This window comes from Micromys minutus (genome assembly GCF_963924665.1).
Source record: "Micromys minutus genome assembly, chromosome: 1".
NCBI lineage: Eukaryota > Metazoa > Chordata > Mammalia > Rodentia > Muridae > Micromys > Micromys minutus.
The window spans coordinates 9,270,623-9,292,981 of record NC_137969.1 but is presented as its reverse complement, the minus strand read 5'-3'; the positions used below and the strand labels follow the sequence as shown (position 1 = coordinate 9,292,981).

Below are 22,359 nucleotides of genomic sequence, written 5' to 3'. Positions count from 1 at the left end.
CTGTTGCTTGTGATTGACAGGACCAAAGTTTTTCAACCTGAAGATGGAGGCCACGCTTAGACATCCTCTACAAAAGATCTGGCTTCATTCATGATGTTAGGAGATCTGGGGATTCCAGTTCTCTGAGGGTAATGGGATAGACTTCCTGGTTCTTGTAGGAGTTCACTGATTTGTCCAGAGACTCTGTGGGTGGAGTTTCCAAATTCACTGGGTCTTTGTACTCTGGCCTATTTTCAGTTTCCATCAGAATGCTCCCAAGGATTTCAGAGTATCTCTGCACCCAAGGTTTCCCAGTATGAAGTAAAGACACTCATAACTTACTGATGATTATCCTAACCCTGAGCAAATAAATACACAGATGTCTGTTAACCATAGTTAACATCTGATAACATTCCAGTTACTGATGGGATATGTACATAAGTGTACCAAACCAAACACCAAACCAAACCAAACCAAACCAAACCAAACCAAACACCAAACCAAACCAAACCAAACCAAACCAAACCAAACCAAACCAAACCAAACACCAAACCAAACCAAACCAAACCAAACCAAACACCAAACCAAACCAAACCAAACCAAACACCAAACCAAACCAAACCAAACCAAACCAAACACCAAACCAAACCAACCCAAACCAAACCAAACAACCAAATCAAACCAACCCTAACCAACCAAACCAAATCAAACAACCAAACCAAACCAGCCCAACCCAACCCAATCCAACCCAAACTAAACCAAACCAAACAACCAAACCAAGCCAAACCAACCCAACCCAAACCAAACCAAACAACCAAACCAAACCAGCCCAACCCAACCCAATCCAACCCAAACTAAACCAAACCAAACAACCAAACCAAGCCAAACCAACCCAACCCAAACCAAACCAAACAACCAAATCAAACCAACCCTAACCAACCAAACCAAACCAAACAACCAAACCAAACCAGCCCAACCCAACCCAATCCAACCCAAACTAAACCAAACCAAACCAAACCAAACACTAAACCAAACCAAACCAAATACCAAACCAAACCAAATTTAGGACCTTGGTGATGTTGTAGCCTTCCCAGTTGTTTGGATGTTTATGTAATAAAATTCCCCTAGTGGCACAGTTTTTAGAATTCATACGTGTCATGAACTGGTGAGTAACAGTTTCTAAATATAAGGTGTGGGGTTTTCTCACCAAAGGTTTTCCTCAGAGAAGAGAAGACTGCATCATTTTTGATGCCTGTTTTATTGTCGTAATTATGCAGTGCCTCCTCGTGTGCCTTATTCAAATCAATGTGTGTGTGTGTGTTTGTATGTGTGTGTGTGTATGTGTGTGTGTATGTGTGTGTGTATGTGTGTGTGTGTATGTGTGTGTGTTTGTATGTGTGTTTGTATGTGTGTGTGTGTGTGTATGTGTGTGTTTGTATGTGTGTTTGTATGTGTGTGTGTGTATGTGTGTGTGTATGTGTGTGTGTATGTGTGTGTATGTATGTGTGTGTGTATGTGTGTGTGTATGTGTGTGTGTGTGTGTGTGTGTGTGTATGTGTGTGTGTGTGTGTGTGTGTGTGTGTGTGCACGCGCGGGATGTTACAATGACATGTTTTGCAATTTCATTGACAATCAGATGTGTGTATGTGTGAGTCTTGCCTAATACTACCACCATTTGGATCTCTCCTACTGTTACTTTCTTTTAAAATTATTTTAGTCATTTCTTTGCCCTTTCCTATAAAATTCAGAATAATACTTTGCATATCTGGCTGAGGTTTGGCTAGAAATTGCACTAAATCTGTCTGCACTAAGGCTGGGAGGAGCTGGCATCTTTACTGTGCTCCGCTTCCCATATAATGAACGCACATCTATTTAGATCTTTCTTGATTTTTTTTTTCAGCAACATTTTCAAGTTTTCTGCTCACGAGACCTGTGCACGTTAAACAAATACATGCTTCTTTTATTTGGAAATTCTGAGTGGTATTCTAAATTTTATGTTTAGAAGATCATTGCTAGTGTACAGAAATATGACTAATAATGTATGTTAGTCTCATATCCCGAAACTTACCAAACTCAAGTTAATCTAGAAGTTATAAACAAGTGTACACTCTTTGATATTTTTTACGTAGACAACTGACACTGGCAAATGGGGACTTTTTTTTTTTAACGATGTACAAACGGCATTCAATAATCACGTGCAAGAGTAAATGTCATGTGAGCTCCAGGCGTGGTGATACACGTTTGTATCCTAGCATTAGGGAAGTAGAGGCAAAAGATCAGGAGTTCAAGGTTATCCTCTGCTACTGGGGAGTTGGAGGCTAGCCTGGACTGCTTGAAACCCTGCCACAGAAAACAGAACAGAAAAGAACCAAACTAAACTAAACCAAACCAAGAATCTAGACAGTTCTATGGCTTTATACGACTCAATAGAGCTGCCGAGCTGTTGGCTAGTTCAGTTATTGTTTTAGCTCCTTTCAATCTATAATCAGATGTTTGTTCTAAAGGTTCATCTCTTCTCCTGGTTATAGGTGCGCTCTTGGCATAGGTCTACCAGCCTCACCCAAGAACCCCCGGGGGGTGTGTCCTCTGCTCAGTCTCCTCTTGCTCTGGGTCTGACGGCGGCGTGGTTCCTCCAGGACGCGTGGGGCGCTGTGGGTCCCCCGTGCCGCGGCGCCGCTCTTTCTCTACCTCCTTGGTTGGGACAGAGGCTTTCGGGACCTTGGCGGAAAGATGGCGACGCCCATGGACAGTCTTGAGTCCCTGGAGGGTGAAGGCAGCGCGGGGCGTAGGGCGTCCGGGGTGGAGCTGGCGCTTCCCTCGAACCCCGCGGCTTCCGCCCCGCTGTGCCCACACGGTGGGTCGGCGTCTGCGCCCAGCCTTGCCCGCAGGCGCCAATGGCGAGGCTTGGGCTGGATTTTCTGCGGGCTTTTCAGATTTGTCTCTGGAAGAGAAGGTTCCCCCCACCCCTCCCCGCTTCATTACCTTGTGTGATGCTTGAATAACACCCGTTTTCAGAAAGTGGTTTTCACTATAGCTAATAAACCCCTAGAGAGGTCCTGGCTGTTGGATCTTTGTCTCCAGATCGTTGTCAATATCTCTGCTTTTGGGGGACGGGTAGGTAGGAAGCGGAGCATAGAATGCACAGGACTGAAGGATTCCTGTTAACAAGTTCTTAGCGGAATTTAATTTGTCGATTTGATTTGTTGTTGCTGTTGTTTTTGTTTTGAAGATAGAATGAACAACAAAATTCAGGAAGCCTAATTAAATTTACCTCTTGGAGCTTCCCAACTGTAAAGCTCAGGGTTTCGCTGAAAATGGTAATGGCAAACCTTGCAATTCTCTGGGCTTTCCCCTTTGTTTTATTCAAATCGGTTACTTTAAGCTTACTTTCACTATGGACCGAAACTGTTGACTTTTGTAGCGTAGACAAAGCATTTTTTTTTCCTCTGAAGAGAGTGTTTTTTTAAAAAAAAAATTATTTCTAATATTTAAATGCATCAGTGTTGCAACTGAAGAAAATAAAGTTTATCAAACAAGGTAGCACATTGAATTGTACATTATGCATAATACCTAAATAAATTTTATCGAAGGCAGAGAAAGCAAAATAACTTGGTGTAAACTGCTGCTTGACATTTACTTTTTCTTCCTGTTCTGGAACTAGGGCCCACTCTTCTCTTTGTAAAAGTGAGCCAAGGGAAGGAAGAGACACGAAAATTTTATGCCTGCTCAGCCTGTAGAGATAGAAAAGACTGTAATTTTTTTCAATGGGAAGATGAAAAGGTATGGTAACATTTTGGCCAGTTTTATTGAGAATGAACTAGTAAACATGCAGTTTAAGCATTCTATAAAATGATTTTTTTCATTTTAGTACATTGATATTTTTAAAGATTTTTTTTTCTTTTTCTTTGTTTTTTCAAAATATGGTTTCTCTGTGTAGACCTGGCTGGCCTGGAACTGACTCTGTAGACCAGGCTAGCCTCAGAGAGATCTGCCTGCCTTTGCCCGAGTGCTAGGATTATAAGTATGTGCAACCACTAACCAGCTTAATTTTTAATTATGTGTGTCAGCATATTTGTCAGTGTGTCCACATGAGTACAGGCGTCTGTGGATGTCAGAAGAGGTCTTTGGATCCCCATGGAACTGGAGTGACAGTCAGTTGTGAGCCTCCTGATGTGGGTGTTTCAAATAGAGTTGGGCCATAAGGTAGTATTTGATCTCAACTGCTGAACCATCTCTCCACCCCAAGATAAATAAATACCTTAGGAGGGGTGAAGACTTCATGCTCTGGATTTTTTTTTTTCTTTATAGTCCGGGCATTGAAGTTAATACTTACTTCTGAACTTTGATACAGTTGTGTTACTGTCACAAAAGAAAAGTAGTTCCCTGTCATGTGTTGTGATGTGTTACATGTCTTAACTTCAATTTATCATTTATTTATTTATTTGGTTCCTTCTGATTTACTTTTGATTAGCGTTTGGTATCTCACTGTGTAGCTCTGACTCTCCGGAGTCGCTGTGTAGACCAGGTTAGACTTGAACTTTCAGAAATTGTCCTCTGCCTCTGGAGTGTTCCATTACTACTCCAACTTCTGCTTTGTAATAAGAATATTGAAAGACAAGTCATTTACTTCTGTAGAGTTCTGGAGAGTGGGGAGGCCTGGATAAAGACGGAGTGAGTGGCATTGGCGCTGTGTTCTGCCCGTCTGATAAGTAAACAAACGTTTGCTCTGCCTTTCAGTTGTCAGAAGCTAGACTTGCTGCCCGAGAAATTCATAATGAGCAATGCCGGCCTCCTCTGTCCCGAGCACAGTGCACAGAAAGGTACTGCTGTAATGTCTTCTTATTGTCTTGGCAGTAATGTCGCTTTTTAGACTACTTTCATTTATTTAATTTTTTAACACTTTTCATTTTAATCTTTTGCAAGTGTACAGTTCACTGGTATTGATTATATTCCTGATCTATTCAACCATCACTTCTGTGTCCTAAACATCTTTATTGTATCGAACAATCAGAAAATTTTCACAGTGAAGTAATAACTCCTTATTCTACTTCCTCCAAACCTTGGTGACTGTTTTTGTGGCTATTAATTTGATTACTCATATATTATCCATATAATCTATGATTTTTACATTTAGCATGTTTCCAAGTTACACCCGTGTTACTTTATGAGTATGTCTTCATACTTCATTATGTCTGTAATATATTTGCATCTTGTGTCTGTAGAGGTCAGAAAAGGGCATCAGATCCCATGAAACTGGAATTAGAGAACATTGTGAATCACCACGTTCATGCTAGGAACTGGACCCAGGTCCACGGGAAGAACAATATCTGTTAATGCCTGAGCCATCTTTCCACCCCTTGCTTGTTTTTAAATAGGATATCACTTTATGGCTCTGATCAGCTTTGACCTTATAATTATCCCTGTGCTTCTGCCTCTCAGTGTAGCATAGGTGGGATCTTTTTCAAGCTGTAAACATCTTAAAACTCAGCATTTTAAAAATGTTATTGGATGCATTAGAATCTGCAGATGTCCTGGGACAAAAGTTCATGTTTGTCTTGACCCTTGGGTGTGTTGCTCTATGTGCTGGACAAAGCTGTCCAAGAAACTGACCCCTCCCCCTTTCTGATTGTCAGTTTACAGAAGACAGACAGGTTTTTGTTTATGGTGCTTCCTTCCACTAATTGGGTATCAGCATTCTGCACTGTGAGGCCTTATTCTGACCATGAGAAAAGGAGTTCTAGGGCATGTCTTGCCTGAGGCTAGGTATGGTTGTGAATACCTTTAATCTCATCATTGGGAGTCAAGATGGTGGTGCTCTGTGAGTCTCAGGCCAGCCAGAGCTAAGTAGAGAGGGATCCTGCCTCAAACAAAACCCAGTGAATAAATAAATAAAATCTCTTGCCTGAGCTTCCTTAGACTTTAAAGCTCGTGCTAGAAAATGCTTTTCTAAACATAACTTAATTGCCTCTTCACTTCGGTTCTTAACTAGAGAGGTCTGCTTTCTGTGTAGGAATTCAGTCAACACTGAGAAAGGTCGAGAAGGGGGTGGGTATGTGTGAGCACTCCTGTGAGGCTGGTGTTGTGCAAGATGCTTTACCCGAGGTGATGTCAATCCTGCGAAAACGGCCAGCTTGGGCGGGAAGTGGTGCTTGGAACAGTGAAGCAACTTGGAGGTCACGCTGTTAGACTGAACTGTGACTCATGCTTTCTGCCTCTCTGATTCAAAGGATCATTTTAGACATGAAAGAAGATAAAATTAGTGATCTGTAATAATTTACTGTATGTAGACAGGAGATAAAGATCTGTCAGGATGTGATTATCATAACTGTAGGAAACAGAATATTGATAGGTTGTGGATTAGAAACACATTGCCTACACTTCCTGCCCTGCAACCCATATCCCCTTTGTGCTTGTAGGATTTGATCCTGGCTCCCCCTCCCCCAATTGTGAGAGTGCAGTGACTCCACGGAACTGAACTGTAGTTGTGAGTTTTTTTCAACCCGGCCTCTTTGTTTCCTGAAATAATGACTGAAACTTAATATTTTATGAATAAATGCTCAGGCCTTAAGCTTGGCTCTGTCCCCCAACTAGGTTATATCTCAGTAATCTAGTTTATTCTACTCTAAGCATGCCATGTGGCTGGTTACCTTCTCAGTTTCATGTGGCTGTCTCCTCAGAGTCTCCTAATCTTGACTCTTTCCCAGCCCTCAACCCCCTTTCTCTCTGTGTTTCTGCCTCTCTTGATGTCTGTTTCTCTCTGTTTCTCTGTCTCTCTCTCTCTCTCTCCGTCTGTCTCTCTCTCTCTCTCTTTCTCTCTGTCTCTCTCTCTGAACTCCCATCTTGTATTTTCTCCTTCAGGTTATTGGCAATAGGTTTTTTCTATTGACAGGTGAATGCTTATACACAGTGCACAAGAGTTTCTCTCTATACTGGACTGGTTCATGGGTAGAAAGAAATTAATCAGGGATCAATCTGTCAAGGCTCTTTTTGGTGTTGGAGGAAGAGAGAAGAGCTAAATGGTGGAAAAGGAAGAGGAGTTTATGACGATTAGCAGGGTGGGGTCTTTGGGCTGATTGACCAGGATGCCTTTGCCCAAGGTAGCTGACCTTTGGGGGCAGAGTAAGAGGATAGTTTAAGGGAGACTTCTAGTAAACAAAAACCCATTGTTAGCTCTGTTTATCAACAACAATCCTGTTTAGCCAGTCAAAGCTCTTCTATTTAGGACAGCGTTACCAGCATAACCTTGTGTTGACATTGACACTGAAGTTTTCTTGTTTGATGGAGTTGTAGCCAAGCTCTGTACTTAGCTTGGCGTTCTGTTTCTGTTGCCGTTTTCATCTGATAATTGTGCTTTCATGTCCCATAGGACATTGGTGATATGGTTAGAATCTGACTGAGAATAGCTCAGTGATCCATTGTCTGTGTGGTAAACTTTAGTCTGGAAGTGGAGTTCTGTCCTCTCACCATGCTGCCTGAGTGTGGGGGGTTATTTTTCACACATGCCTTGTGTATTTAGGTCAAGCACTCACCATTTAACTATGTTTCCAAACTTGATAAAGAATATTATTTATTTATCTATTTATTTTGGTTTTTCAAGACAGGGTTTCTCTGTGTAAGAGCCCTGACTGCCCTCTAACTTGCTTGGTAGACCAGGTTAGACTACCAGGCTAGACTTGAACTTGCGTAGATCCACCTACCTCTGCTTCTCAAGGGCTGGGATTAAAGAGTGCACCACTAACCCTGGCTGATAAGGGATGTTTTACTCTTTTTAGACTTATTTTTTTCTATGTGTGTATTTTGCTTCTGTGTATGTATATTCATCATATGTGTCCCTAATGCCCAAGGAGGCCAGAATAAGGTATTATTTCCCTTGGAACTCAAGCTATGGATGGTTGTGAGTCATCATTTCAGTACTGGGAGCCAAACTCTGGTCCTCTGTACCAGCCAGCAACCAGTGTCCTTAACCTAGAGCCATCTCTCTAGCCCCTGTTAAATAATTCTTTAAATGCATATTTAATATATAAAACTGGCTAAAGTATCAAGTATTAAATTTCCAGAAGACTGTATTTTAAGGAAGCAGTAACTCCATCTGTCTTTTCCTGATCTCCTTTCAGTATGTTTTGATAAAATTATCATCATCCATGTATAACCTATAACCTTAGGTTCTATTTCCAGAGACATCCATTCCTCCAATTGTTTGTTCATACACCAGGTATTTGTTGAGAGTTCAAAGACAACATAAATGCTGGCATTGAAGCTGATGCATGTGTGTATAGATACAAACAGGTATAGATACAAAGATGTACAGCACGAAGAACAAGTTGAGCTTTGGCTGAATTCTGTGATAAGATTTCTGTGCTCAGGAAAGCGAGAACGTCATTGCTGACGTGTGCATTAGCTTATCCGTACCTGGAGACGTGGACTCTCAACACGCTTTGAGAAATTCACAGAGGCTGAATTTGCTTTCTGGTTGGTGCTTCTGCGTTTTGTTATTTTGTTATATGCCGTGTGGAGGCAAAGTTCTAGGTAGGATATTCTTCTAAACTTTACCTTAAGATAAATCATACTGAGGTCAAGTCAAAGCTCAGTGGATTACCTGTTTCCCTAACATGCCTTTGTGTTGAGACTATGAGTTTATTGTGTGTGAATGAACCTAAATGAAGAGGATATGGTCTTGAGATTATTTTCAGTTACAAATCCTTGTAATTGTTTTCTAATTTGGGTAATTTAATTATGTCAACTCATCTATAAATTAGGTTACTAAAGAACTGTATTGCTAGTATAAATTGTATTAAGACTTGATACTTAGTATAGTAAAACCTTTCTAGTGTTTTGTTTATTTGGTTTTTAGAGAAGGGCTTGGTAGATAGTTCGGACTAGTCTTGAACTTGCAGTCTTCCCAACTTGGCTTCCCAAGTGCTGGGCTTTTTTTTTTTTTTTTTTTTTAATATTTATTTATTTGTTTTATGGATGTGAGTACACTGTCACTGTCTTCAGACACACTAGATTACAGATGGTTGTGAGCCACTGTGTAGTTGCTGGGAATCGAACTCAGGGCCTTTGGAAGAACAGTCTTAACCACTGAGCCATCTCTCCAGCCCCAGCTGGCTTGGGTTGTTGTGAAACTTAGAAAAGACTGACAGCCGTAAGATGAATGGATCTTCCTTACCCAGTTTTCATTATGGGTCTGGGAATGATGCGCAAATTTCTAGTTTATGGAGCAGGATTTGATAAGCATTTTTTCCTCTAACATGGCCTTTGAATTGTGTTATATTTCATAGATGCTCAGCTGACAGATTTACATTTTGTGCCTCAGATTTGCTTTTCCTTATAGTTTTTAGCTGCCTGTTATGCTTTAAAATGTGTTAATATTCTGTTATATGGTATGCCTCAGTCCTGACTGTGACCTATGAAGTCTGAGGGGAAGATAAATTTGAATGTGGAAATCAGTGTTAATTTATGTGCATCCAGATAATTTTCTTTGGTTGATATTTCATTTGGTATGTTTTTTTTTTCCAGAACTCATTTAAACTTAGATTTTCAAGGTCTGCTGTTAGACAAATGCCATAAACATAATTTGTGTACTCCAGGAAAGGCAAATGGAACATCAAATGGAGATCAATAAAAATGACATTTCAAAATGCTAGCCTGCAATTTGTGAATCATGCTGAGCCATGCGGCAGAATGAAATTTCCTCTCCCTCAGGGCATGTGCAGTAAATAGGAGGCCGGAGCTGAGTAATCTGAGTGCTTCCGGCTCCTGTTCCTTCTTCCCTGGAACTTCAAACAGCCTGTCTGAATCCTAAATTTAAAGTAGCATAGGTGAGCAACTCTGTTCCTGAGATACGGAGGAATGTCAGGCCTCAGTTTATCTCCTATCACGGAAAGCCTGATGAGCTGGTACTGCAGCCTTCTGCTGAACCTGACAAGGGAGGGAGACAGGGAGGGAGGGAGGGAGGGAGGGAGGAAGGGAGGGAGGGAGGGAGGGAGGCAGGCAAGCGATTAGGGTCAGACAGTAGTGCTCTTTTCTCCTGTTGATCTTGGTCACTTTCAGGTGGGTGAGTTGTCCTGCCTGTCCCCCTATTGCTTTCTGTGTTAGTTGCTTTTCTGTTGTTGGGATAAAACACCACAGCCAAGGCAAGTTTATAAAAGAAAGCCTTTAATTGGGCTTATGTTCCAGACAGCTAGAGTCCATGATAATGGACCCAAGAAGTAGCATCAAGAACAGCCAAGAGTTCACATCTTGAACCACAGGCTGGAAGTAGATGGTAGTAACTCAGACTGGCATGAGTCTTGAAACCTCAAAGCTGGCTCCCAGTAACATACTTCTTCCGGCAAAGCCACACCTAAATCCTCCTCAGGAGGCTACCAACTGGGTACTAAGCATTCAGATACCTGGGACTTATGGAGGACATCCCATTCAAACTTAGCTCCCTACAGACGGCATGGTTTCTGCCTGCAGCCGGCTGTTCCTTTATGTGATAGGTAGTCCGACTGACCACACTGGGCATCAGAATTGATTGAGCTTCATGTATTTTATCTGCATGTGGGATTGTTTTACTCTTCCTGATCCCATGGTAAAATATTCTGACAAAAGCATCTTAAAAGAAAAATGGCTTATTTTTGCTCACATCATGAGAGTGTGGTGTTATCTTGGCAAGAATGTTCTGGTGGCTTGAGTCCGCTGGTCACATACATCTGTAGTCAGGAAACAGAGTGCTCTATTAGTCTCATTTTTATGCTGTGTAGGACACAAGCCCAGGGAAAGTGTCCCGTCTAGGCAGCCTTTCCCATCTCAGTTAACCAAACCAAGGTCACCTTCTCAGTCCTGTCTGGAGGCTTGTTTGCTGATGCTGTCAACTTAGATCTCTGCTAACTTGGTCTGTAGTAACAGTTCTGCTGCCCTGGGTTCCGGCTCTCTTTTGTTCTCCTTATACATAGTTTATATTTCCTCCCGTTGGGAGGTGTTTCTAACTTTGTTTTACATGTATGATGTATGTCTGTAAGTGCAGCTGCGTGTGGCTGCAGCCCCGGGCATAGAGGTTGAGGACAATTCTTGGCATTCAGATCTCCCCATCACTGTGGTTTTGTGAGTCCTGGGGATCAAACTCAGGTCATCCTGGCTTTCCTGGCCAGTGCTTTGCCTCTTCAGCCATCTTGCTCGTCCTCCTTTGTCACTTTGTATCCCATGTACAACCCTTTCTCTGGCCTTCATCCATGTAAAATGGGAAATGGCTGTTTATGTTTTATCACTTTCCTTTTAGCTGAAGATTTGTTCTGTAGATTATCTTTGATAACTTTCTTAGTTATATGTGTGGGCCTACACGCTGTTCCAGTATCAAACCTCTCCCCCTGCTGGGTCCCACATCCTTCCCCCTTCTGTCCCTTCTTACTTTGCGCTGTGGTCCCCCTTTGCTCTGATTCAGTGGTGAGGCTTCTGTACCCGTAATAGCCCTTTGGCAGGACTTGCAGTATGTATCTATTTGGCTGAAAGTCGAAGCACTTTCTATTTTAAAGCAAAAATCTTTTATTTTAAAAGTTTTACATAAGAATCTGCATGGGGTTACTCAGGTGTTCCATTTATCTTACCGGGCTAGAGTAGGCACATTCCTGGAGAGTTAACCGGAGAATGGTGATGGCTGAGGTTGGGGGTGGGGAACTGGGGAGCAGCTGCCAATGGAATGAGCTGGTGATAAAAATGATCTGGAATTAGGCTGTGACATGTAGCACAACCTTGTGAATGCCCCACCCATCAGTGACTTGCACACAGCAACCATAAACTGTATGAATTACATCTCAATTTAAAAGACGTGTCTGCAGCAGTAAAGCCTATAGACCTGAGGCTTGGGAAAAGCCCCACCAGAAGTAGCCATCTCAGATTCTTTGGGATGCTTTCTTTCAGATCTAAGATTTATTTATTTATGCATTTTATGTATATGGGTACTTTGCATGCTCAGCTGCACACCAGTAGGCGTATGATGGTGGTGAGCTGCCATGTGGGTGCTGGGAATTGAATTGGGAACTGAAGGGCAGTGAGTATTTATAATCACTAAGCCATCTTTCGATTTAACCTTCTTTCTGGGTTCCCCTTTTATTGTATGAGGATTGATTTTAGCTAGCCTCCATAATCTCCTACCAGCCTTCCCTCTGTGAATGTCCATTGCCTTGTGGTTAGGAAGGATCTGATCATTGCTCAGGTCATGGGAGTTGTAGTTCTGGGAAGAAAGCTGTGGGCTGTCTCATTGCATCTCACGTGGGAAAAAGTCAAGATATGTGTTGAAGTTTGCTTGTTTGTTGGCTGCCCTGGAGACTGACCTCACAGTCTTGTGGTCTGTAAGAGTACAGATGATTTTCAACATGAGCTTTGGCTGTGTAAACCTGCTAAGCTTGCTTGCTACTTTCTGAAGATCTCCTTAGGACCTTATGTATGTGACTATATTGACTATCAATAAATAAACTTTAATGTTCGTTGTCCTATCTATGCCCTTTGTTTTGTCTAATTAGGTTGGGAGATGCTGAGTAGAGAGGTAAGAATAGCTTGCTTCGAGTTTAGGGTGAAGGCATTGAGTCTTTGCTCAGTAATTCAGCCTTGAGGCTCCTTAGATATCCTTCATAAGACTGTGGAAGTTTTTGTTTTTGTAAGGGATCTGCCTGCCTCCAGCCCTCAGCCACCCCTCACTGCTAGGGATCACAGCATGTGCAGCTATGTTTAGCTTTTCACATAGGTGCTGGGATTTGAACAAGCGAGTGCTCTTGTCTGTTGAGCCATCTTCCCAGCTCTTGGGGCTGTTTCCCCACACTACTGAGCTAGGTCCTGTCAGTGTGCTGAGCCTAGGATTTGTAGGGATGAGGCTTTCCTGTTCTGGGTTTGGTGCACATCTCTTCTGGAGTCACGTGGATGCTTCAGTCCCGATCCATGCACCTTCCAGGCCTTGTACGGTCGTGCCCTGTCCCTCTGCTTCCTCCCATCATGGCTGCAGGTGACCAGTTGTACAGTATCTGAAGACTTTGTACGTTTCCTCAGGGCTCTGAGGGTCAGAGTGGTAAGTGTGGACCCAGCGAGTCCATACCTGAGTATGGTGTGGAAATGATCCACACGTGACACTCAGTGGGGAGAGCCAGCCATGGTGAAATGGCATCAGTGCTGCTGATGGCGGCTGGACCCCCCACTGGCCATCTGTGGCTTGGGGCCTTTGAAGAGAAACTACTTAGAAGTTCCAATGCTCTCTGGATTCCTCTGTACAGCGTCTGCCGCGCACTTCCTAACATTAGCTGGGCTGAACGCGTTGGCCTGCCAGACTGCAGGAATGCTTAGCACAGTGCCATGTGTCATGTGTGCATTTTCACACCTCTGTCCTCAATGGGCGTGTTTCTTCTTTTTGTGTGTGTTCTTCTCTGATTTTGTAACTGGTGTCTCATATGTAAACGTTACCAGCCTTACGACAGAGAATTGTAGCTTTGCTTGTTGTAATGTAAATGTCTGATATTCACATGGTCTTAGGCGACCCCTGTGAGAGAGTCTTTTGACCCCCCAAAGGGGTTGCGGTCCCCAGGATGGAATCACTGCCCTAAGACATAATGACTATACCGACTTCCTCCAATAATCTTTAATAAAGTGTAAAAAGAGAAACTGAGCTGTAGTAACTCTGAAATCCGATTTGAAAGCAAACAAATGGGGTATCCAATGCTATCTCTGTCTCTGCTTCTAAGACTGTTTTACTATGTAGCCCAGGCTGGACCTCATCCTTCTGTTTCAGTTTGTGAGTACTGGGGCCGCAGACATTGCTGCTACACCTAGCTCAAGACAGAGATAGTCTTTTTAAAGACTTTTGTTACTGGTTCTGGCTAGGGGAGGAGTTGCTGACGACCGATGTCAGCATTGCTAAGAACAGAGAGCCCTATAGGAACATCTTTCCTTTTAAGAGGTAATTTTTCTTGCTAAATATGTCATAAGAACTTGAGGAATGATCTTGATTTCTCACTTTAAAATGACTGCCGACTGAGCCAGACTGTTTAACATGTCAAAGTGGGAGCGCATGGATTTGTCGATAAATTTAAATGTACTAGTGGTTGCCATTACTACTAAATTGTTTGAGTAATATATTATATTCACATTTTAAATGGATATTGATCTTCATTCAGTGACTAAATTGGAGCATCTCAATTCTTGTGAAGTTGCTGACTCTTTCCACTTTGTAGGTATATATCCAGACATAAATTCTCACCAACATTCCATAGACCCTTTTTTCTCATTTTCACTTCTTTATGCAGTACTCTTGAGAAGTAAGAGTACTTTGTAGATACTAAAAATAGCAACAACAACACAACAAAAAAGTTAAAACACACTCCTGTGTCTTTTGTTGTGTCTTGAAGGTACCTGAGTTTTATTCAGTTGCCCTTGACTCAAAGAAAGTTCTGTCAAAGTTGCCAGCAGTTGCTGTTGCCTGCAGATTGGAGGGAGCATGCGGAGCACCGGCTGTTGGCTGACATTTCTGTCACCCAGCTTGGAAGGCCCAGCCAGCTGCTCTACCCACTGGAGAACAAGAAGACACATGCCCAGTACCTGTTTGCGGACAGGAGCTGCCAGTTTCTAGTAGGTCTCCTGGCTACCCTTGGATTCAGAAGAGTGCTGTGTGTTGGCACACCAAGGTACGGTCCACTTTAAAAAGTTCTCTCAGCACCATTCTATGCTTACGCATTCTTAGAAAGCAGTCGCACTGTGTGCAGAGTTAGGCGTGAAGCTCTGGACGCAAGAGGACGTGGAAAGCGGGTCCCCTCAAATGGCGGTTGCTTTCTGATCTGAGATTGGAATTTTTATGTTAGATTTCTCTGTTAAGTTCTTCCCTTTAAAAAAAAAAAAAGACAAAAAGCAGTCTGCAAAACTGAGGCGCGCCAGACGCTCTGCAGTGTTTCACTGCCTGGTGCTTTGTCTGCTGCTTGTCTGTGACATTTGGAGTTTCTTATTAAATTTGCTTTCATTACTCGCTTCAGGCTACATGAGCAGATCAGGCTAACAGCGCCAGGTGAGAAGCCCAACATGAGGAGCCTGTTATTGGATATTGACTTTCGGTAGGTTTATAATATCATATTTCTTTGTTATCTCATTTCTTTCTGTGTTCTTCTCTTCTGAACTGTTTGTAACCTGTCACAAGCTTTCACTAACATTCATGTTATGAACACTTTGTCCGGTCTATAAAGTCAACACAGCCTTTGTTTCAAATAAATTGATATTGGGTTGTATTTTTGTTGTTGTTGTTGTTTTGTTCTTTGCTACTGTGGAATGCAGATTCTCCTCCATTAATGGGTGTTCTTATATGTGACTTAGGATTAGAGACAATTCCTACTCCATGTACTAATGCTTCCAAGGAAACGGAACTGCCTTATTTGTGGTCAGAGTTTTGGGATTTTGTTTCATCTTCAAATCTTGGTTATGTGATAGGACGTTCTAAAACTATCATCTTTCCAGATGATGTGTAGCCGGAAGTGGAGGGAGTACAGGCGGAAGTGGCGGGAGTATAGCCGGAAGTGGAGGTAGCATAACCGGAAGTATAGGGAATGTAGCCGGAAGTAGAGGGAGTACTGACGTGCAATAGGCAGGTCTTGGGCCGAGAGTTCAAAAGTAGGTATATTTGTGGGGGATAGCTATGTGTGGGAACTGCAGGGCACTTCTCGTATTGGGATGCACCTCTGTGCTGACTTGTAGCTTACATGGAACAAACGTTTATCCACTACCTGAATGTGCAGATTGAAATATTCCTTAGGCTGTGTAATGGTTTGACACAATTATTCTTGGCAATTTTTACATATCATTGACTATATTAAAGGATCAGGTTTTGTATCTTTCATTTAGATCTGTTTGAACAGTGCTGCAGTATTTCTATGAGGCATTAAACATGCCTTTTCTCCCTGCAAATAAGTCAGGTTTAGGAGAATTATTTTATGTGTATGTGTGTTTAACCTACGTGTTATTTGGATGCCACATGTGTGCCTGATGCCCATGGAGGTCAGACGAGGGCATCGGATCCCCTGGAACCAGACTTAATGGTTGTGAGCCACTACATGGATACTGGGACTAAACCTGGGTCCTCCGTTAAGTGCATCAAGTGCTCTTTAAACACTGTTAGCCCCTTTTAAATAGTAAAATGTCCCACACAACAGCACAGCTTTGGAGCTGGGAAAAAGTTGGGGTAAAGATTGGGGGATGGGGAGGTTTGCAAGCTCAGCAGAAGTGAGCGTGAGGAAACGGGCTGTCGCCGGGCTCTGTGAGACGGAGATGAGAGCGTCGCTAGGGCTCAGTGGCCAGTCAGCCTCATCGAAAAGGTGAGCTCCAGGTTCAGGAAGAAACCAGATCTCCAAAATAAAGTGGAGAAATGATTGAGGAAGACTGCCAGTGTTCCTCTGGCTCCCTCGCACACCCACACACCGGCACCTCCAACAGTACAGATTGCACAGCGCACCTCGGTACTTCCATGTCTGCAGCAGTCTCTAGCTCTTCACTGCACATCCTCAGCCATTATGAACAGGACTGAACTGTTCACCCTTCATCCTTGTTGGCAGAACTTCTCTGTGATCAACTGGAGTGATCCTTCCCAAAGTGGTGATACGGATCTCTTTTATAGAGATTTACGTAAACTTGCATGTTTGTGTGGGTATGTGCGAGTGTGTGCAGGTGCCCAGACCCCTCAGAGCTGGGATCCGAGGTGGTTGTGAGCGACCTGATGTGGGTCCTGGAAACTGAACTTGGGTCTTCTGCAAGAGTATGTGCTCAGAACTGCTGAGCCATCTCTCCAGCCCTCGGCTCTATTAAATTGAGTTGTAATTGTTATCATTTACCAGTTTAAAGTATATGTTTCTCATTTTAAGTCTGTTCAGTAGGTTGTGCAGACGTATTGCTCTCTACTCTCAGAATATTTTATCTATTTCTTTATTTTGGGGTTTTTGATACAGGATCTCACTGTGGTCTTGAACATGTGATTTACCCATCAAGTGCTAGGACTCCAGGTGTGAGCCACTGTGCTTGTGGTAGAGCATTCCCGTCACACGGAAAGGAAGCGTCATGGTCACTGCTCCTGACAGCCACTTTCTGGCCTCATTTCTGGACAGTTTAGATAAATGGACCCATTTAATATGTGACCTTGTATCTGGCTTCTTTTAGTTAGCATAGTGTTGTGAAAAGCTTATGCCCGCAGCATCCAGCAGCATTTCCTTTCTTTAGACTGTGCATATTCAGAACAGGGCACGTCTATTGGTTGCAAGTACTTCCTTAGTGTCCTAGCAATCTTTTCAGATGAGAGCATTTCTTGTTTCATATTCCTGGAGCCCAGGACACCACCAGCTATGTCCCAGTCACTGGGTGTCACACCATGGTGTGTTGTATTGCCTTTTAGCATCCAACTTCACCTTTAACTTCCTTCGTGCTGCTGTGGGACGTTGGTGGCATCAGAGTTAAGCTGTCTGACCCCTACTTGCCTGGCAGTAGGAAGAGCGTGTGTTTTCTGAGGGCCTTGGCAGCAGAACTTCTGAGTGCTTGAGGAACTTGTGAGCCAGAGCCGGTCCCCATTCCGGAAGCATCCACCGTGGGCAGCCCCTGACAAGGCAGATGGAGTATGTTCCATCCAGGATGGAAACGTGACTGGGAAGGGGGGCTAGAAGTGCAGAGAGAAAAAGCTGTAACCGAATCATTCAAGACAAATCAGTGGGGTTCCATCCTGTGTTAGTTTTCAGACTTCAGCAGGGACTTCCTGGAGTTGACATCTTGTATGATGACTCCGACTTTGTCCAAGGGAAGCTTCTTTGAAGGTAGCTGTGGATGAATCAGGTAGAAAGAAACTGGAAAATTCACATGTATCTCCTGAAGAGCTTCTTAGAGGGTCTCAAAGATCTCATGTTTGTTTTGTAAAGTCTTGTAAAAGCCGTCCAGATTTTTGGCTTTTCCAATCTTTTAACATGTTTTTAAACATTTAAAAATATAGGTGCCCCTATTTCCTGTATTTTAGGTGTGTTTCTTTTTAATTGAGATGTACTTTATATGTATAAAACAATGCTCCCAGGTTTGTTCATAAGATTGTAGCACCTCCTCACTGTATAATTTCGGAACATTTTAAAATCACCTTTGAAAAGAAATATTCTTTCAATGAATATTTGCTTTCTGTTCATAGCCTTTGACCAATACTTTCTGACCTCTTTATGCATTTGCTTGTCCCAGTATTTCTGTACATGGGGGCATAGAGTGGGCAGCCTCTCAAGGCCCCTCTGTGTGGCAGCATGCACTAGTACACTTGTTGTGTCTGGGTGAGTAATATCCCAAAGTGTGGACTATGCCATATTTTATTCATACTGCATTTCCTTCAATGGCCCATGTGCTAAAGGCTTGCTTCCCAGTGTCTCTCAGTTGTGGGGTAGTAGAATCTTTGGGGTTAGTTGGGACTTAATGGGAGGCCCTTGGTGGGAGAGAATGCACTTGGAAGGTAGTTCTCACAGGTCACGTGGGTAGCTCCCACAAGAAGTCTGGCCTGCTGGCTGTCATTAGGCTAGCCTGTTGATCCTATCACTTAGGAGGCTGGGGCAGAAGGATTGCCACAAGTTCAAGGAACTCTAGTTTCTTTTTGCCTTGTAAAAGGCCCGTCTAAGGTTGTCCAAGTACCTCAACAGCACGTTCTCTGTTCGTGGACTATAGATAGTGGGGCTGAGCGATGTGAAGTTAACATTTGCTACGATGGCTTCTCTGTGCTCTAATTTTAGCAGGAAAGATGTGAGACTCTATTTGGCAAACTATTATCCAAATAAAGTTAGAGCAAAAAATGAATTTCTTAGGTTCATTTGTGAAGTAATTTTATTCAGCTCTTGATTACATTTCCTGTGGAAGAGCGAGCTTCACACTTGGTGACTGACGCTCCTTTAAAGAGAATGAATGGACAAATTAAGCGAGTGTCCTTCTGAGCTTCTCAAGTGCATGTTTTCCTGATTGCTTCTGTTTGCCTTGTTCAGTGGAGAGAATGATTCTTTGTGACCAATTTCATTTTAAGAGGGCAATGTTGGGTGTTTTAAAAAATATAATTTAAAATATGAATAATTAGGTCCCCTTTGTGTTTGATGGAAACCGGGAATGAAGGCTTGGCCTTCCCCTCTCTGGCTCCGCACACTGCTGCCCAGAACGCTTTGGCCAGGTGCTGGAGCTCATGTAAATCAAATTCTCTCTTAACTTTTAAAAGTGACTTTGCTTTTGTGAAGCAATGAAAAAAAGTAAATTAAAAGAGGATTGTAATTTCCTTTTTTAAAAGACAGCACACCTTCAAATGATAATATCTGCCAACAATGCCCGCACCAGTATTGATTTAAAAACAAGGAAGTGTGGTTCAGTGGTGCATATGTAATCCTGTCACTTAGGTGCCTGAAACAGAAGGACCACTGTTAAAGGCCAGCCTGGGCTACCAGTGCGTTCCAGCATAGCCTGAGCTAAAAATGTTACCCTGTCTTAGAAGATAATAAACAGCAAACAAGACCCTTGAAGCGGGGAACCTTGACATTGAATTGAATTGGAGGGTCTGCTTGTTTGTTGATGGTAATTGTCTTTGTCCTGCAGTTTGGGGATGGGCGTTAAACTCAATAGATGGTTTGACTGTTCCTAAGGTACCCAAGCCTTTATATACTTCTTCGGTGCACGTTAATATTATATGACATGCTGGCTGCCTCTTAAATGTCATTAAGGAGTGGCGAGCAGCTGTGCCTCCTCTCCACAGAGCAGAAGCAATGGCCTTAGATTATGACGGCGAATTAAGACATAATTTCCCGGCATTGGCGGCACTAGGATGTAAGTCTTTATGGTTAATGTACATTAAAATAAAGACACACTTTAACATGTGCTGTGGAGCTGCCATTCTCTCCAGGAGATCCCGGGAAACTGAGGCTCAACACGGTACACGAGGGTCCAGAATTCGAACCTGGACCACAGAGCTTGTGCCCTCACCATGGTGGACCGAGAGGAGGCTGAGCCACGGCTGCCGCCATAAGAACTAGCCCTGATGACTGATCCGCCGAGGGCGGTGTCACTCTTGTGGTTTTCCCGAGAGGATGGCATGGTCTGGCTGTGCATTATTTATAACAAGACAGGCAAAGCTCAAGATATTTCGAAGTTTCACAAGTGTCTGTGTAAAAAACTCAGGAAACTCAGCAATGAAGTCAGCAAAGCACAGGTACAGAGATGAGGAAGCGGGTAGCTCAGCTGGGAGAGGGAAGATCCAGTCTTCTCCACAGTCAAGGGAATATAAACTTAAGCCACTCCGTGCTGGGAGTGCTTCATAGCAAATTAGGAAAAAAAGATTATGAAATGTTAATTTCTGAAGCAGGCATTGATTCATTTTTGATGGTGTTTTAAAGTAGTGGTTAGAATAGAATAATTCATTCAGTAAATGAATAGCCCTCTCTCCTGGCACAGACTCAGCAAACACTAAATGTTCATACTTCTTTCAGTATTATGCTGAGAAACATATTTTATATGAGGAAAACTTGCATTAAGTACTTTTTTGGTGTGTGTGTGTGTGTGTGTGTGTGTGTGTGTATGTGTTCTCACAGGAGAAATAAGCTGTTGAACAGGAATGTTGACTTAGTGTTTCCTTAGAATTCTAACCTTGAGGGGCTCAGAAGAATTCATACTGCTGACTCAGCAGACTGAGTGACTGCACCCCTATCAGGTACATCACAAACACCCGTAATTCTAGCTCCAGAGGCTGGACACCCTGTGGGCATCTTACACTCATGCACACAAACCCACATGTAGACATAGACATATACACATAATCAAAAGTGAAAATAAGATCTTAAACTATTAATCAGGAGAGACCTGTTTAAATTATAATCACTCTGCAAACCTAAATGCTATAATATGTCTTACAGCCCAATTTATATGTGATGTTTTGGTCCATAAGAACACGTGTCTTGGGCTGGAGAGATGGCTCAGTGGTTAAGAGCACTGACTGCTCTTCCAGAGGTCCTGAGTTCAAATCCCAGCAACCACATGGTGGCTCACAACCATCTGTAATGGGATCCGATGCCCTCTTCAGGTGTCTGAATATGCATTGTTACAGATTCACTTAAGTTATTGTAAAGTATTCTTTATTTTTATAAAAAGCAAAGGATGATGAAATTGACTTAATCAAAATGTGATTTTGGAGTTTATAGCTTAGTGTTTGTTTATTTACTGTATTATGTGCCTGGGCATGTTACTTGGTAATGAATTATTTTACAGATATTCACAGTTTTACCTGGAAGAAAGTTTTTGCCGGTATAACATGTTCAACCATCATTTCTTTGATGGAAAGGTAAGACTTGTGACCATCATCTCTTTCTTCTGTTATTGTTGATTAGCAAAGTCAGGAGTACCCTTTTTGGGTTGATGATGTTTTAAATCATTTTTTGGTGTTTGTTTTTCCTTTTTCGTCTGTTTTCTTTAATGGTCTTAGGGAATGAGTTTAGGGTTTCGTGTGTGCCAGGCAAGTGTTCTACTGCTGCGTTACGTTCATCTCCTTCCCCGAGATTATTCAAGCAGCTAGAGGGGAGTCTCTGTTCCCTTTTGTTGTTTTCCTTCAGACAGTGTTCCACTATAAAATCTGCATAGCCTAGAGCCTTCTGTGCATAGTAGGTTTGCTTGGCTTCAGACATTGGGGCTCTTCTTGCCTCTGCCTTCTGAGTGCCCTACATGGCACCCCACAGGGCTCCATGTGGCCTGACCTCTGTTAACCTTTCCTGACTCACCTGCCCTTTTTCTCTGCCTTGCTGCTATGTTCAAAATGCACGGTGTGTTCCTTCAGCTAGTCCATCGACCACAGGGCCTTTGCCCCAGCTGGTCCCCTGGCTTCTTTCCAGAGCTCTGCTCCAAATCATGTCCTCCAGCCTCCCCTGAACTCCTAACAAGATCAGATTCTCTTTTGTTGTCTACCATACTGAATTAAATGCAAATTTCAGGGCAGGGGCTGGATGTGAAATCTGTTCCTTATCCTTTTCCTTGAACCTGAAGGTTAGATGGGGTAGCCCATGCCTTTAATCTTAGTACAAAGGAAACAGAGGCAGGCAGGTCTCTGAATTTGAAACCAAACTGGTCTACAAGTTCCAGGCAGCCAAAGCTACAAACCAAAATAAATAAATGAATTTAAACAAACAAACTGTTTAACAAAGCAGACATTGTTTGGGGGCAGGGGAATAGCAGCTTTCAAGGTAACATTGAAAATGTCACTGAGGAGAAATGGATCATACGACCTATGTGTCTGTTCCTAGCTGAAGCTGTTAGTCATGGAATCAAATTTGTAATTAGCCAAATAGTCACAGCTGATGGGGAGACTGCTCAGAGGTGTTTGGAAACTACCAAGAATGGTGCAGAACCTACCTG

General features: G+C 42.8%; 1 protein-coding gene across 1 annotated transcript in view; it reads left to right on the top strand.

Moving 5' to 3' along the window:
• Nucleotides 1-2,709: 2,709 nt before the first annotated feature.
• ZCCHC4 (zinc finger CCHC-type containing 4) overlaps nt 2,710-22,359 on the top strand; it is a gene marked incomplete at its 5' end in the record, with an annotated part of 37,416 nt that continues 17,766 nt past the window's right edge. Inside the window, 6 exons of the mRNA XM_080925748.1 lie at nt 2,710-2,833; nt 3,641-3,759; nt 4,717-4,799; nt 14,352-14,627; nt 14,970-15,047; nt 21,223-21,295. Coding sequence (XP_080781874.1) covers nt 2,710-2,833; nt 3,641-3,759; nt 4,717-4,799; nt 14,352-14,627; nt 14,970-15,047; nt 21,223-21,295 — 753 coding nt within the window. The remainder of the gene's footprint in view (nt 2,834-3,640; nt 3,760-4,716; nt 4,800-14,351; nt 14,628-14,969; nt 15,048-21,222; nt 21,296-22,359) is intronic.